At 34.4% G+C, this 18,274-nt stretch overlaps 1 protein-coding gene across 4 annotated transcripts in view; it reads left to right on the plus strand.

Annotated features, from left to right (window-relative positions):
- Positions 1-18,274, plus strand: part of LOC111046332 — a 356,638-nt gene that overhangs the window by 307,581 nt on the left and 30,783 nt on the right. For all 4 annotated transcript variants that reach the window (XM_039432065.1, XM_039432066.1, XM_039432064.1 and 1 more), the window contains 3 exons: positions 7,751-7,870; positions 14,507-14,650; positions 17,817-17,985. In XM_039432065.1, coding sequence (XP_039287999.1) covers positions 7,751-7,870; positions 14,507-14,650; positions 17,817-17,985 — 433 coding nt within the window. The remainder of the gene's footprint in view (positions 1-7,750; positions 7,871-14,506; positions 14,651-17,816; positions 17,986-18,274) is intronic.

Here is an 18,274-nt window from a genome sequence, read left to right on the forward strand (position 1 = left end):
GAACTAGCGTGAGTTTTAACTTTTGACTTACTGAAAGACAAAGTCGTTGTCCGTCTGTTTGTATGTTCTACAATAACTTTAGAAAGAATTGATCAATCTTCTCAAATTATGAACACATATTCTCCGAACCCTTTTACAGGTCAAGTTTGTTGGACAACAAATTGACTCACTCTTTTGTCCTTTTTCAGGATATAAGAATAACATTGAAAGTGCATTAGAAAAAAATTGTTATGATCTATCATTTGGTCAGCTGAAGAATTCTTTGCATGCAATTACTACAGTTTTTCCATTCATTCATTCGTAACATCATCTGAGGTTATTTGGGAGCAAAGTTAGTAGACTGTCTACTAACGTTGATTTGGGAGCAATCACACACACTGACATAATATGATTTTAGCTGGTTCATTATACTTTACAACTTTTGTATCAACAAAATGATATGGGTTGATATAATTATCAATTTGCGGTTTTGGCTATTTATTTTCTCTTGGAACTATGTATCGAAATCATGTATCAAACATTTAAAAAAATCTTTGAGTGTCAAAGATGTTGAAGCGACAGAGTAATATTTTTAGAGTAATTTTTCATTTCAAATAACATTCCCAATGGAAACTGCTGTCAAATTATTATTGTAAGAGAAATATTTAGCAGCTTTAGTAATTTTCATAAACTCTGTATAATCAAAAGTTGAGGGTTTCAAAGATTACAATGCAAAACAGTTCTTGAGCGAGTTCTCTGAACCACGGGGGTCACAAGTTCATACAGATAGAAAAAAGATAAATTCTTTTAACCGTATATTATCATAATATGCTAGAATAGTATCAGTAGTTATTAGTAATTTTTCATATAGTGATAGCTAATAGTGGGTTATAGTAATTGCAAAAATAATAGACTATTTATTATTTGATATAGCCTATTACTAAATAAGTTTCATAGAATGTGTAAATTATTTATTATGCAGATTTTTATATAATTTGCATTCATCAATTCCATTGAATTAAATTGAATTGTCATTCTGGGATATATTATGTCACACACTGTCAACAAATTTATTACTTTATATTTCTTTTCTATAAAATATATTATTGAAAGGAAATAAATTATGGAGGTTTCTGTTTTCTTCGTGATCTATTCATTATTTGAGTTTATGAATTTTGTACTCAGAAATAAATATGGCTGTCTAGCAAGTAGTCAAATAGAAAAAAGCATGAAATATTTTTTTCTGTATACCCAGTTTCCAGTAAGTTACAATTATTAATCCAGAAGATATAAAGAATAATTTTATTTGACTTTAATTTTTATTAATGGACTAATCATATGAATAGATGGTATGGTGATTTAATAATAAATTATTTGATTTGAAGTTTCACTTTGAATTGAAAAAAGTATAACAATAATTGATGGAGCCTCAATTTAATCATTGATAAAAATTAATCTGGAAGGATCTCATTATCAGATTATTTGCCAATGTGTAATAGAATTGACTCATTTATTTATTTATTTATGCATTCATAGAAATAAAATAATTCCAAACTTATTATGAATTATATTGGAAAAGGAACAACAGCTTTTATGTTGATATCAGCAGCATGAGATAATACTGAGAGGGAAATTATGGAGTACTGTAGTATCACACAGAAAATATATTTTCCTTTCTCCTCTCTGAGAAGTTACTGTACTAGTGTGTGATTCACTGTATGGTGTGTGCATGTGTGCGTGTATGCGCTTCATAAAATTGAAAAGACAGCAGAGCAGAGCAAGCCGATCATCTACTAGTAATATTGGATAATTGCCAATCGTGACTTGTTTTTATTTTGTTGAATGTGGATGTGGAATGACAATAGCGGAGCAAGGGGAGTAGGTGACAGAGTACTACAACTGTTGGAGGGGGATTTCTGAATTAGCGGGGAAGGCCTGTCGATGGTACTGATCTCTCGTAGCGAGTTGAAGAACTAACTGTTAGTCACCCATTTTACCCCCCTCCACACCCACTCCACACTGCTGGTCACCCATTAAGCGCAACATTAGATGAGTTCTCTGTCCCTTCTCTGTGGCTTAGCCTAGAAGCCCTTGACTCTGGAAACATTGTAATTAACATATGCCTGGTTGCAGCGAAAAATTACTATCCGGAATCAGTAGATTGATTGTTGATCAGTAGATTGATACAATCAGTCTGTGCCGTTTGCACAGTGACAGTTAACTAAATATTTCATTATCATGTGATTCATTTCGAGTTTAAGCCACCAGCTGATTAAATTCGGTTGGAGCGTTGGAGCTAGTTTTTGAACTCAAATCCACAAAAATAATAATTGAATAATTGATTCAATTGAAAGCATTCTAATACCTAGTACAAAGAAGTCGGGAATTTCAAACATTCTCGTAGTTTTCTTATCCATTTAATATGCGTTCATACTAATCCCTATAAACCATCATTACTCAGCTCTAGAACTAATTGAGAGCTCGATTATTATGAATGCACCTTCTATAAAAAGTCGCGGTCCTTCATAATACAGTAGACCTTATTTTCAACTCAACCGTTGTTCAGTGACTTTTTTATCTATTCTCTAATTTGTATTCGTAGTCAGCATTTCTGAAACCATCAGCTCGAATCATTCCGTGTCAGCGAACTTGAATAATTGAAAAACTGGGGGGAAATACGCGGTGAACAGGTAAATAATACGAAATGAAAGTGGAAAAGAGAGGAGGAGAGAGACGAGAAATTCGAAAAGAGGATGAATCTGAGAAATAAGTAGAAGATGAAATTATTGAGGGGGAGTAAAAGACGATAGAGGAAAGAAGAAGAATGAGAATACCAAGATAGAGAGAAATGAAGACTTCAACTGGAAGGAATGAAACATGGAGCAGAAAATCTGAAGGTAGATAAGGAGGAAAATTGGAATAAAATGGGGGAGAAAGAAAAGGAATAAAGAGATAAGGGAAAATAATAACAAATGAGAATTAAGGTACAAGAACATTTTTATCAAATTAGAAAAACAAATAGAAAACACAAAACAAGGAGAAAAATGTGGGAAAGGAAGGAAGAATAGCAAGAAAATATAAAGGAAGATGACGATAAAAAAGTGAAAAAACAAATATGAGTTGAGAAGATGGTAGGATGAGAATGAAAATTACGAACAGAATACAGCTGAAGGAAAATTAAGATGTTTGAAAAAGAAAGAAAAATAATAGAAGGTGAGAAGGTCAAGATAAAGTAGTATTAGAAGAAAAAGAAGGGAAAGTAATAGGAAGGAAGAAGGTAGAGATAAAGTAGTATGCGAAGGAGTGAGAAGAATGTAAGAACTGAGAGAGAGGCAAAAATACACCAGGTGAAAAAGTAGATGAAGAGAAAATCTAGAGAAGTAAAAATATAGTAGTTGTAGTTGAATAGGAGGACGGAGAATCGGAGTCAGGAGAAAGAACTGCTTGAAAAGTCAGGAAAAATTCTCGAGGTTTTCCGAGAGCTGCTTCCCCGGCAACAACCGCATTGAAAGCGGCGGAAAACTGTAACTGGAGTGGAAAGGATTTTTTTCTCAGTGGCGCTCTATTGTTCTGCAGTGCAAAATTGAAGTGCGCCGTGATCGACTTAATTGGATCCAACGGCTGCCGACTAGAAACGGGTTCGGAATTTTTCGCCCCTTTTTGACATACGGCTCAAGTCAAAACTGCCACCCAACCCCAAACTAACCAGTGATCGATTGATAGATGGTGCTTGGCACTTCAAATGTCACTCCGCGCTTTCTGCGAGGGTGTGTGTTGGTGTGTGTAAATGTGACTTGAAATGTCGATTATCACTTCAACAATGTCGCCTCTGCAAAGAATCTGTCTACTCTTTCAGTGTTTTTTTTTTCTTTTGAAAATCGAACTCTGATTTTCGATTATCAGCAATGTCTCTATTCTTTCTGTTTTTCTTTTTGGAAATAGGAGTCTGAGTCTACGATTACCACTCCAATAATGTCTCGTTTTCAAAGAATCTGTCCACCCTTTCTGATTTTTTTCTTCCTCTTGGATATCGAACTCTGAGTTCACAATTGCCACTCTAACAATCTAGCGTTCGATAAGAATGTGTCTTTCTTTTAATTGAACTGAGATTTGTAAATGTCGAAGTCGATTATCACTTCAACTAAGTTGCGTCAGCAGAGAGTCTGTTTATTCTTTCAGTTATTTTGTTAGAACTTGGATTCCAACTGAAATATTGATTATAACTTCAATTTTGTTGCGTCTGTAGAGAAAAATCCTTTTCTGCGTCTGTCTTTTTTTGAAAAATGATCTTTACTCAGTTTTGAAGTTTTAAACCAGGCTTTACCAATAGCTCTTCAACGATCAAGAGCGTTGATCAAATCGGTAGTTGATTAGTATTTCATCTTATACTAATTATGAGAATAGACAATGTATGATATATGTATAGATTTATCTTTGAAATCTCTACTGTCACACAATGAGGATAGAATGTAACATTGTATAAAAATAGAATGTTACATTCTATACTCTCTGCTGTCACAACAATTCCGCGACTTCGAACAAGAGTTCACGATTGGTCGATCGGCTCAACAATGTTTTAAATGACGAAATTGCATTGGCCAACACAATCAGAGCCTCTGATTGGCCGAGCTGATGAGCTGTATGCGATTGGTGGAAACGAAACGCCATTCGTTGACTATACACGCCTACTGGGAGAAGCATCAAGCAAGAGTCAAATTCCTCATTTCTATCAGATTTTCGTATCATAAAGAATTTGTGTTCTAAATGTGTAGTAAACAAACATGGAGTCGAAATGATAATACCTATGAAAACTCATTCAAATGTTTGTCCGTTCGTATCTATTGGGGGCTATTTCAAGAATCTCCATCAAACAAACTTTCTCACGTTGATATCTTATGAACAGTCACCCTTTCAATGGGTAATGATCCAATTTTAATTGTAAAAAGTGTTCAATTGCTCTTCCAATGGATGTTTTATCAACTCAACGTATAATAATTGAAATAGAAAGTTTCCTCATTTTTTATGTGACTGCTCTTCATCGAATAACACATTCTCATATAAAAAATATGTTATTTTACTCTCTCTCAATTCATCTCTCTCGCACATGCAATTCTATTGTCTATTCCTGTCTAGTATTTTTCTCTACAAACTCCAACTACAAGTCTTTGTTATTTCTTACTTAATCATGATCGACTTCTGGATTTAGAAAATATATTTGTGTGGTACAAGAAAATATTATTTTGTTGTTGAGAGATGAGAAAAGCGTAGAAAAAGAGAGAGGGATAGAGTGAAGGAGAAAGTGTCATACAGAGAGGAAAGGGTCCACGTAGAAGAGGATGAGGATATAACGCTATACCTTCTGTCAGAAGCAGAGGCGCTTTAAATCACGACCTGAACCAGCTTCAAATGCTTGTGAAGCTTGGTCCGATATAATGATCACGTGATATGGCATTTGTGGGGTGGGTCGAAAATGTTGGGGGAATTGGTTAGAGTTGAAAAGGAAAGGTATAAATTGAAGAGGAAAATACAAAGAAAAAAGTGAACTATTTAAAAAAAGAGGAACTTGAATTATTGAGAAGGCAGCAGAAAAAAAAGAGAATTGGGAAAGAGAGGGTGAAGCTTAAAAGAGCAGGCGAATGGTGAAGAGGAATCAAGAGGAATGAAAGAAAGAGCAGGAGAATGGAGGGAAAGATGAGTAGAGAAGAAGGAGAAAGTATGAGGGAAAGGAGGAAAAATTAGAAGTTGAGGCTAAAAATAAAAGAGAAAAAGATGGGGAACAAGAATCATAAAAGAAAGTTGAAGAGGACACTTCTATGAGAGGTAAACGTAGAAGAGGATTAGAAGAAAATAATTAGAGAAAGACAAAAGGGAAGTCATTGGAAGAGGAGAGAATGAAGAAGAAATAAAAAGTAGAGAGATTAATTTTCATAGCTTCATTTGTTAGGGAAATAACTTGGGAAACCAGGAATAACAAACAATTACGATATTACCACTGACTGACAGTTCAATCAGTTTCATTTGCTGGGAACATGATGAAAACTAACTTAGTATGCATGACAGCTTTCAATGTTTGATATGTTTCAATAACTCATTTCTGCCCTGCGATATTAAATTGCACTCCTGAATGGTTGGTGAAATAGAAACATGAGAAGCAAAATTAAATAAAAACGGTATCGTGAGTTATATGTAGTGCCGTACTTGATTTGGATTTTATTGCTGCATACACTGTGGTGTGAAGCATGTTCGCTTTTTCAGGATATCGTAGTGAAGTCTGGTTTTTAGAGTTTTAGTTGGTTGAGAGGAAATTTGCTCATCAGAAACGTTTATTAACACAATATCCAGTAGCAAATTATATTGTTGGTTTTTGCCATAGTGCCTCAGGAACTATTTATTCATCAACATTGAAAACTCTCCAGTCCATTCGAATTATGAGTTCAAAAATATTTTTTCAATTCCTAACTGTCAATTTCTAGACATATTTCAATTTGGATAATTTGTTTCTGGTTCGAATTCTTGCTGAAAAAACTGTAACTGTCAATTTATTGAAAAACTATTCATATCCATTGTTCTCCACAATCAAGATGATTATTAACGAATTCACCTCCAATTTATTCTAGTTAAATGCATTGAGTGATTCCATTTTTTCCAAAATTACCTTGCTAATTATTATAACAATTAAGTATATAGTTTTTATACTTGTTATTAATAGTTATATTTAGCTAATTTTATGATGTAATAGTTATATTGTCTTTATCATACCATAACTTTTGAGTTTGTAAATATTGGAGATAACTATAACCAATAATGTATTCCCTGAATCGTAATTGGAGATCAAAATTAGTTTTATTCTGCCTTTAAATGAATACAAATTATATTATGTGCAATTACCTCGTTCAGAATTATAATATTATTGCAGGAATTCTCAATAGAATGGTTTCATATACTCATTGTTGATTTGAAGAACACTATTGTAATTTTAAATTTAAAAATCTGTCATTTTTAAAAACTGAAATTTTATTCTGTATCTAAACAAATACAAATACAGCCTCTTTGTTTAAAAATAATTATTCTAGCAGAAATTCTCAATAGACACGGACATCTCACAAAAAAAATATATATATATATAATTATATATACTTGATTTTGAGAAAACTAGTGTATTTTCAAATTAACAAAATAATCGTATTTGAAAACAGAAGCCAGTTCTTTTCTGTCTTGAAAAAAATTCAAAAATACCTTCAATTTTCCTGTTCCCGAAGTATGACAGCAAGTGTTTTTAATAGATGTTGGTTTTTTACTGTTAATTGATTCGAAGAGCACTATTTTTTTTTTTGCATTAATGGAACTATTGTATCAAATTTTTTCGTGATTTAAATGAAACGCACATCAAATGAAACTCATAAAATTGAACGCATTAAACTTCTGTTGTGATGTCGTTGAAGAATTGATTAATCAAGATTATTATTCAAAGAGCACTTTTGGTTTTTTTGCATTAATGAAACTATTACATTAATGAATTTTTCCGTGATGAAAATGAAACGCGCATCAAATGAAGCACATCAAATGAAACTTATAAAATTGAACCATAGAGAAACAATAGCTTAACATCACTTACGCTATTGTTTCTCTATGATTGAACGCATCAAAATTCTGTTGTGATGTCGTTGAAGAATTTATTAACCAAGATGAGATTGTCAATCGTCTTGATATATCTTTCTAACGTTCTTATATATTTTAAAGTACTAAACTATTTTGTTCGTTTTTGTTTCAGTCACCTAACGCAAACGAGCTCTTGGTTGCCACCAGTTGAGGCTTGGCATAGAGCTGCCACAGGGTTGCCCTATGGCTGGGAACAGGCCACAGACAGCGATGGAAAGCTATACTACATCAAGTAAGTTCTCACCAAATAAAACATTAACATAAGCCTTATAAAATGGTTAGTCATCATAAAAGTCAGCCACTAACGTAAGACGTAAGGCTAGGCACACACCAATTAGTCAAGAAAAGACAAGACATGATCAGACACAATACTTCACATAGTTGCTTATGACGCAACACACACTGATTAGTCATTGCAATTAGACATGTCTTCATAAGCAACTATGTGAAGTATTGTGTCTGATCATGTCTTGTCTTGTCTTGACTAACTGGTGTGTGCCTAGCCTTAGGCTTCACCGCGCATTTTCGACTGGACAGTCGAAAACCTGAACCAGAGAAAACCTCTACAAAATTGTAAAACCTATACAAGATTGTAAAACCTATACAAGATTGTAAAACCTATACCTAAGATTGTTAAATCTATGCCTGAACGTTATTGCCAGTCACTTCAGAGTTCCGACGCAAGTGTGCAGGCGAAGAGCGCCTAGTGTGTGCCCTTGCGGGTCAGCTGTTCCAGAAGACTGTTGGTGTGACTTTCACCTCATCAATATCTCATTTGATCTAGAATCGCCACATCTAGGCTACTTCAGTACGTCAAGTTCCTGTTGCTCTCAGAAAGTAAAGTGGATAATACATTATCATTATATTTCATTATAGAATTATCAAAAATCCTGAATAGTACTAACATTACCATTAGAAATCAAAAACCTAACCTCAGCCAAACCTTCAACTTCAACTTCAACCTCTACCAATTTTTCCTCAACACATTTTCACTAATTCCAACTAGTGAGCAACGGCGTAGCTGACTGTGTATCAGCCTGCAACGAAAACTAGATGCCGTGAAATTTGACGATCTGAATGGCTCATCTTCCCATTTGTTCCAGTATTTTTAGAGATGGTCATGATAGGTACTTTATGAACTGAGAACTGGACGGTGCGCCTAATGAACTAATCTCGTGTCATTTGATTTATTTTATTCAATTTTTTATGTATGTGGAAGTTATATGAATGTATTTTATTGTAATTGAAATTATTTCATTGACAAAATGAATTTGAGTTTATATTTTATCGAAAATGTCAGGTGGTACGTTACATTAGAGGCTGGCTCTCATGATGACTTATCATCTAGGTATATACACGACTTATAGTGGCTGACCTGGATAATCAATTAATAGAGTTTCAAAGGATTCGAATTATATTTTCCAATAATTCAGAGTGATTAAAATCCTGTCCACCCCAATCCTGCCTGAAATGTATTACCATTTGAACAGCGTGAAATTTGTATCTCTTTAAACTCTATTATCATTTAATCAATCAATCATTTATCCATAGATATTGAGTGCGTGAGGAGCTCCTCTACGCTGATAGCATATGAAAATGTGAAGTTGCTAAAATGGGTTCAAATCACACGCGTTATCAATATGCGGTGAACCGCAGGGTTGATCGATCATGTGTGTGCATTAGTGTAATAGGCTACATTAGAACATAATATGGGTTGCGAATTTAGGTTAAATGTTGTTGTTGTTAGCTAATATTCCGCATAGATAAGGGTAGAAATTCTTCCGTAAAAGAGGGTAGGGTAAAGTAGATTGTAGCCAGGCTGGTAGTTTTAGAAGATTGGAAACTCTACTCTACTCTCAACATATTCCATAGTGGGCCTGCATTATACAGAACTAGGTACTATTTATAGTAATAATAATAGTGAGGTGTTTCGTTCATAAAACTCATCCAAAATTTGTGATCCAATAATCATAGACAATATTACTGAATATGGTTAATACAAGCTCATTTTCTCTTATTGAAAATTCTAAACTAGTATGATAGAAATATATTCAGTATTCAATAAATTCTAATTAAACACAATACATTTGATTTACTCGACTTATGAAAAAAGACTTATGAATAATCAATATACCTTGATGTAACAATTCATTTCTATCCATATTCTATGATGCAGTTGAGTATAGGCATAATATTGCCGTCTCTATTTGTATGGAGACGGCAATGGTACAGCACCATTAATTTTTTAATGTAATTTTGAATAGACTATGATTTCTTCTAGTTGAGGAATATAATCTTGATACATATATTTCAAGATCGTCTCTCTTTCTCCCCTTGTAAAAAATATTTGTAATTCTTTCGTTTATGACATGTTTTTATATTTCTAGAACTTTCTGTATTGACATAGAATAAAAATGATTTTAAAATTGAATGAGTGGATGAACGCCTTAAAATTACCTTTTCGAACTATGTTTTCATATCATCTAAAATTAATATTTTCTCTTTATTCGTGGGGAACGGCTATGGTTACTTGAAAAACTTGGTTACATTTAATTCAAAAATTAGATTACTATGCAATTTAGATCATTTATCTGAGTATTTGATTGTAGAAATCAGAAATGGTTGAAAATTGAGAGAGGAAACAAGTCCCAATTGGGTCATTTGAGCACAAGATCTCCACAGTGCTCTGTACCTGAAACGTTGGAATTGTTGAAAATTGGACAAGAGAAGAGAGCGCACGTGGAAATTGCACAGTCAGCTAATCCATCAAGGTCGGGAGACTGGGAGCCCCAATTCTCGCATCGAATCGGGGAATTCATCCTTCACACCATCGATCAACGGGAATCGATCGTTCGAGGTTCGAGTCCAAAGCTGCGGCAATTGTGTCCTAATAGCTCAGGCCGTTTATCGTATTACGCGGTTTGTAATCTCGAGGACCGGTTTCAAAAGTTAATCATTTGAAGTCTTGAATTCTCTTCTCACGAAATGCGAGCTGCGATGCATGCATGCATGATTAAGTTTATATCGTAATTACTGAGTTCCTGAATTACTAAGTAGGCTAAAGCTGGATGCCCACACACCAGGGACAATGGAAATACAGGTAACCACTAGAAACATTTACATTTTCGAAATGAAAAAATACTATTTATTCAACTTGAGTAAAATATTTGTGAGTATATGCCATTTACTTTTCATAAAGGAAATTATGTCAAGAGGGTGAGGTCCTTCTTCCCTGAAACAATTCTCTATTCCGTTCAAGAAGCTCTTCTACACTCGTTCTAGAATAGTATCCTCATTGATCTACGCCACCTCAGTAATTTTTTAAAGTGATATAAAGAAAGTTTTATTTGTAGGGAGATTTGAAAGAGCAAGTTCATCGACATAAACCACGTAATTTAGATGACTTTGAAGCGGCGATACGTACTGAGGTGGTGTTGATCATTGAGTATACACTGGAACGAGTGTAGAATAGCTTCCTGGACAGAATAGAAAATCGCCTCAGGGAAGAAGGACGTCACCTTCCTGACATAATTTTCTCTGCTTAAAGTAAATGGCATATACTCACAACTATTTTACTCAAGTTGAATAAAAAGTATGTTGAAAAATTAATATTGTTTTTTCTCAAAAATGTAAATTTTTCTCGTGGTCACTCTGTATTATTCCCATAAGCTCAAATTGGATTATTTGGCTGTGCTGAGTGGGAACAGTCCAATCAGAACTCATGGAAATTATATTTTCACTGTGTGATTAGTCTACAAGTGTAGTGTTCAAAACCTTCTAGTAATAAAGAAGCTTGTACCTTATTTGGTATCTTATCAATCGTTCAGGTAGCTTAACTAATTTTGAGAGTATAATTGTTGGATATTTTCTGAGCAAAACCTCAATTTGTTTTCTCGTGTACAAAAAAAAAGAATTTGTTCATTCGTGACTTGATACTGTTATGCAACTTTTTGATCCAATGAGATAAAACAGATAAAACTGTAACTTTGTGATCCAATGGTTAAAAATGAGATCATCATGTAGGTCCTATCATCCCCCATTATTGTGAGTTAATTGAAGAACGTAAAAATCTTGTGTTTAAACTTCACCATCACAATTTCTTCCATATCCCATGCGCGATACACATGATACAAGTGCAGTACTAACATGATACTAGCGTATTTCGCATGATACAAGTTATTAGCACTACCATTAGCACCATCCTCCGGAAAAATAAAGTTTTATTTTTCCGGAGGATGGTGCTAATGGTAGTGCTAATAACTTGTATCATGCGAAATACGCTAGTATCATGTTAGTACTGCACTTGTATCATGTGTATCGCGCATGGGATATGGAAGAAATTGTGATGGTGAAGTTTAAACACAAGATTTTTACGTTCTTCAATTAACTCACAATAATGGGGGATGATAGGACCTACATGATGATCTCATTTTTAAACCATTGGATCACAAAGTTACAGTTTTATCTCATTGGATCAAAAAGTTGCATAACAGTATCAAGTCACGAATGAACAAATTCTTTTTTTTTGTACACGAGAAAACAAATTGAGGTTTTGCTCAGAAAATATCCAACAATTATACTCTCAAAATTAGTTAAGCTACCTGAACGATTGATAAGATACCAAATAAGGTACAAGCTTCTTTATTACTAGAAGGTTTGAACACTACACTTGTAGACTAATCACACAGTGAAAATATAATTTCCATGAGTTCTGATTGGACTGTTCCCACTCAGCACAGCCAAATAATCCAATTTGAGCTTATGGGAATAATACAGAGTGACCACGAGAAAAATTTACATTTTTGAGAAAAACAATATTAATTTTTCAAGATACTATTCATTCAACTTGAGTAAAATAGTTGTGAGTATATGCCATTTACTTAACGTTGAGAAAACTATGTCTGGAAGGTGACGTCCATCATCCCTGAGCAATTTTCCATTCTGTTCAGGACGCTCTTCCACACTCGTTCCAGTGTATACTCAATGATCAACACCACCTCAGTACGTATCGCCGCTTCAAAGTCATCTAAATTACGTGGTTTATGTCGATGAACTTGCTCTTTCAAATCTCCCTACAAATAAAACTTTCTTTATATCACTTTAAAAAATTACTGAGGTGGCGTAGATCAATAAGGATACTATTCTAGAACGAGTGTAGAAGAGCTTCTTGAACGGAATAGAGAATTGTTTCAGGGAAGAAGGACCTCACCCTCTTGACATAATTTCCTTTATGAAAAGTAAATGGCATATACTCACAAATATTTTACTCAAGTTGAATAAATAGTATTTTTTCATTTCTAAAATGTAAATGTTTCTAGTGGTTACCTGTATTTCCATTGTCCCTGGTGTGTGGGCATCCAGCTTTAGCCTACTTAGTAATTCAGGAACTCAGTAATTACGATATATACTTGTCACATCATGTGACAAGTATATATCGTAATTACTGAGTTCCTGAATTACTAAGTAGGCTAAAGCTGGATGCCCACACACCAGGGACAATGGAAATACAGGTAACCACTAGAAACATTTACATTTTCGAAATGAAAAAATACTATTTATTCAACTTGAGTAAAATATTTGTGAGTATATGCCATTTACTTTTCATAAAGGAAATTATGTCAAGAGGGTGAGGTCCTTCTTCCCTGAAACAATTTTTTATACTGTAAAAAGAATCTTGAACAAGTTTTGAGTGGACCTCCTACTCCTGAAATAATGACGTCATTGTTAACTCCATTCACAAAGCAGAGTGTAGGATCCTAGTAGGCTGCAACTTACTTTAAGACGGATTCCCACAATGCAGTACATATCTGGTATAGTGAAAATATAATCCCAATGAGTTCTTATGAGACTGTTTCCACTCAGCCCAGCCAAGCTAGTATAAATAGTCCGGTAAGAACTCAAACGGGAAGAAGACCTGAAGACGGGATGAACATGGATTGATTATTTTCTCTGTACTGGACACTTTTACACTGACAGTGATACACTGCTTCACTTGTCAGTGTTGTCAGAAAGCGGATCATAGTTACCCAAACTAGTCAGTTCTTTGTGATGACCAAATCGCTTCCCGGTGGTTCGGAACCCACCTAAAGGTGTTGGCCCCTCTCATCTCTCATCACAATCCGTCTCATTACCCACGCACACGCTTAACGCTTAGAGCTTATGTGGGTATCATCCTCAGCAAATAATAATTTTATTAATAATTACAATAGTAGTTCTGTGAACAGTAGACCTCACGCAGTATTCTCATCCACAAGTACCTGATTGAAACTATAGACCTTATGGAAATACAGCAATAGACTGGCTTCTCCACACATCTGTGTAATCACTTGTCAGCTGATTTATGATGGATAATTTTATAGTCTGATTTTTACTCTAATATTGGCGTATGAAGGAGGCTCCTTTTTCCTTCTATATTATCCTTGAAATGCAAAATTTCCAACAACCTTGTATATACGTCGACGCGCAATTAAAAAAGGAACATACCTGTCAAATTTCATTAAAATCTATTACCGCGTTTCGCCGTAAATGCGCAACATATAAACATATAAACATTTAAACATTAAGAGAAATGCCAAACCGTCGACTTGAATCTTAGGCCTCACTTCGTTCGGTCAATTAGGCCTCAAAGTAAAGAACACTTTCCTTTCTGTGATTATCCTTTCTGGGTTCCTTCTTCTGTGATTAGGCCTAGTAACAAGTTTGATAACAATATTGTTATGTATCTTCAAGATTTTAGCTATTATTCACATTTCTACTTCAATTTAATAATTTTATTCAATTCAACACAAGATACACAAAAGAAATCAAAATATAGAACAACACAATAAATAACTCATTACAGTTTTCAAATTTTGTATGTTTGTTGCAGTCATATCAATAAGACGACGACGTATGAGGACCCGCGCGCGGATTGGTCGGAGGATCCCCCCCAACCCCGCCTGGTCCAGCTCACCCGCCACCCGCAGCTTGGCTTCGGTTTCGTTGCCGGCAGCGAAAAGCCTGTCATTGTCAGGTAATCTAATCATTCAAATAGAAATTTTCAAATTCTGTATCTTTTACGACTCTGAACTAAATTATTGGCCTGTAATTCACATAAAGAGAAAGCATAAAAGAATTTAGTATTAAATGAAAAAGACTAAGAAATTGTCAAAAACCACAGATTTATTGATACTTAGAAAGACCGGTTTAGGTTATTAAACCATTGTCAATCTCTGATAAACAATCAGAGGTTTATCAGAGATTGACAATGGTGTAATAACCGAAACAGGTCAATAAATCTGTGGTTTTTGACAATTTCTTAGTCTTTTTCATTCAATATGAATAATTACCACAATATCAACTTCTCAACTACACAAAAAAAAATACATCAAGTGATATTTGAGTGTTCTTTCATGCTCATACATCTACAACCAATGAAATTTGCTTTGGTGAGCGAAGATTTATAGAAATCCAAAAGAAAAAACTGTTTTAAAAACCACATAATATAATTTTCAGACTTCTACCCAACTTCTAGACAAATGAAGATAAGATATCACAGCCTGTTTTAGTACGAATTAAAAATATTATTTTCGATTTCTTAAGGATCTACCAAAGATACTTAGAAAGAACAGTTTTTGAAATTCACCTCTTCACAATATAGTACATTAGGAGGCTTGATAAAATAAAAAAGCCATTTATACTGTCCAGCAAGGCATATCACAATAACTAAAGTATTCACGAAGACTATAAATTTCTCTGTCCTTGAGCTATATGTACTACAGTTCACAGTCATCCAAGTGTTATTGATTTGAATAATTAGATTAACTTAACTCAAAAACAAGATATCTTCCACCTTAAATACGGTAATAATATTATAGAATACGGTAATGACATTAAAATAATGACTTCAACGTAATGAATCAACGTAATTGAAAATATCTAGTCTAGTACAGTATATTATTATGCTACGAATAATGACTGAATATCAAGGTACTTACAGACCTATACGCCACGAACACGCACATTTCACTTTTCATCACTTTTGTTCAGTTTGTTACGACATCTGTATTTGTACAGAAACATCAAGATACAGATATGATAAATATTGCATCAGCTGATGGAGAGCGAAATGCGCGTGTTAGTGGCGCATAAGTCTGTACGAACCTTTAAAAATACGGTACGGTAGATCAAAACAATAAGGAATTCCAGCACATATTATTGTGATCATTTACTCAATGATAATCCAATAATCTTTAATTCAATGATAATAATAATTTCTCTGGTCGAGGGTACAACACGACCGACCAGAGGAGTTTATTCAAAATATAGACATGATTACATTATTACAAAGTATTAATACAATTGTTTGATTATTTGCTGATCTAAGAAAATGTGGCCCCCACTATATATGAATATGTGTGGGGATGCCACTAACTTTGCTATTGTTCAAGATTTCATGCCAAAAGTTAAAATTTCCAATAAAGATACATCTTGCGAGTAAATTAATTTGGATTTTCTTTGATGATAATAATCCAATAATAATTGGAATAATATCTTATATCAATATTAATATTATACAAGAAACTAGAAAAATGAGGGAGTTCACTTCTCACTCTGTGTTTTTGGTGAAATCCAGTGAACCCATTAACCACAAGCCGAATCAATATCTTTTCCAAACCAGAGATCGGTTTCATTCCGAATCGATTGGACCAGTGTTACCATGTGGTAAACCAAAGCACGTTATTATTCTTAATTGTGGCTGGCATTCTTTGCAGTCATCACTGCTTTTGTTTCATTTGAGGTCCGCGACCAAAAAAAGCCACTGAAATGGAAACAATTGTTTGCTTTTTTTAGGTATTAGGGATACCACTAAGCCCGCAAAACAGGCTTGGATGTGAAATTTATCGTGGGCTAACCACTAACAGTAGTATTACTTTCAGAATGCCAGTTACAAGCCTACAAATCTGTGAAACGGTGATAAATTTCCACAGCAAGCCCTAACTCTGTTTGATTTTTTGTCTTACATTTCTGAAATAATTACTATTTCATTAGAATTAATTATCTGGCACCTAGCTAGATTCAATTTGTTATAATATTATACAGGATAACTGAGAACTTTCTAGTAGATAATAGTATTTGTTCTATAGCAGCCAAGTAAAGAAAATAGGAAATCCAGTTTCAACAGTTGGCATCAAAGAAGCATTTTAATTCTTAGCCAATATTTCATCGGTGTCTTTGCCACTATTCAATAATGTAAGATTAAGTATTTAACTGTATTGTTCAAAGTGATACTACTGTATATAACCTGAAGTTTATGTCTTATTGAGAATGAAGCCTATCAGTTTTGTGTTGAATCAGAAAGTGGAGATTTATCGAATTCAGCTGAAGCTCATTTTTCTCTTTCTCTTTGTTGAGATGTTCATTCCATTTTTTTCTTCTCACCTACCTTGTATAGTACGCGTCACGTAGCTTTGCCTCTGTTACTTTAAAACTGCATAGACAAGGTATGGTTCGCGAGGTGATATTCCTACTTTAAAAAAACATACGCCTCCGAGTACATAGTTATCTAAATGGAGAAAGCTCCCTGCAGATGTTCGATGTTTTTGAACGGGTAGTATGTAGTCTAGTTGCTCTCTGCTGATAGGGAAAAGCTACAGGCCTCGGACTGTACCTAGGTACTTTTGTAGGCACAGGGTTCAAAAATTCTTATCTGTTTGCTAAATCTTACACAGAAGAAATCTCAACGTAATTTTCGTTCCATTTGGAGAACGATTTTCCTCCTGAAAAGAAACATTTTTTGATTTCTCGCTTCACCTAATATGATTTTCGTTCATTTGTTATTTTCTTTTTCTACAATAAAAATGTTACACCGTTTAGAAAATCGCTTCTCGGTGGTTCGGAACCCACCTAGACCTGAAGGCTGTAGCTCCACTTATCTCTCATCATCATCATCATCATCGTCTTGTTACGGCTTCGTTAAAGCTGCGCTTCAACATCGCCCTTCTAAGATTTAAAAAAAGGCAGCAATTCAATTCAATTCTCATCAGGCCTAACTAGAGAAGCTCAAGCCTAGAATCCATTTGGTCATCATCCTCAGCATAAAAATTATTAAATTCAATTTTTTTCCATCTCATCTTTTTCGATCTTCAACCTCAAATATCCATTTGATTCTCTATCTAATGTTATGAGTTTCTTGATAGGTTTGTCACGGAGGGCGGGCCAAGCGAGGGTAAGCTGCTGCCTGGTGACCAGATCCTTCGCATTGAGGAGGAGGACGTGAGCATAGCACCACGTGACCATGTCATCCAGCTGGTCAAGGCGTGTGCTGTCACAGTGCAACTCTTGGTCACCCAACCACCGCTCGATAATGTGAGTAGACAAATTATTCTCTATATTCATTCATTTTTACAAAACACTTCACATAAAATTTATTTGGAGAGGAATAATAAGATTAAACTTGTGCTATCTCTGTCCCAAATTATTCAAGTTCAGATTAAAAAGTTCAAAATAGGTTATGTTCATCACCAAATCATTTTGAGCCCAAAATTGGGAAGATTGAGTCATGTTGGAAAGATTGAGTCATTTCGGAAAGATTATAGTTTAGTTGTGAGGACAGTATTATGTGCAAAGGTATCTATGGAAATGTAAGAAACGTTTA

The sequence above is a fragment of the Nilaparvata lugens genome, chromosome 7, assembly GCF_014356525.2.
Source record: "Nilaparvata lugens isolate BPH chromosome 7, ASM1435652v1, whole genome shotgun sequence".
In the NCBI taxonomy this organism is placed as follows: domain Eukaryota; kingdom Metazoa; phylum Arthropoda; class Insecta; order Hemiptera; family Delphacidae; genus Nilaparvata; species Nilaparvata lugens.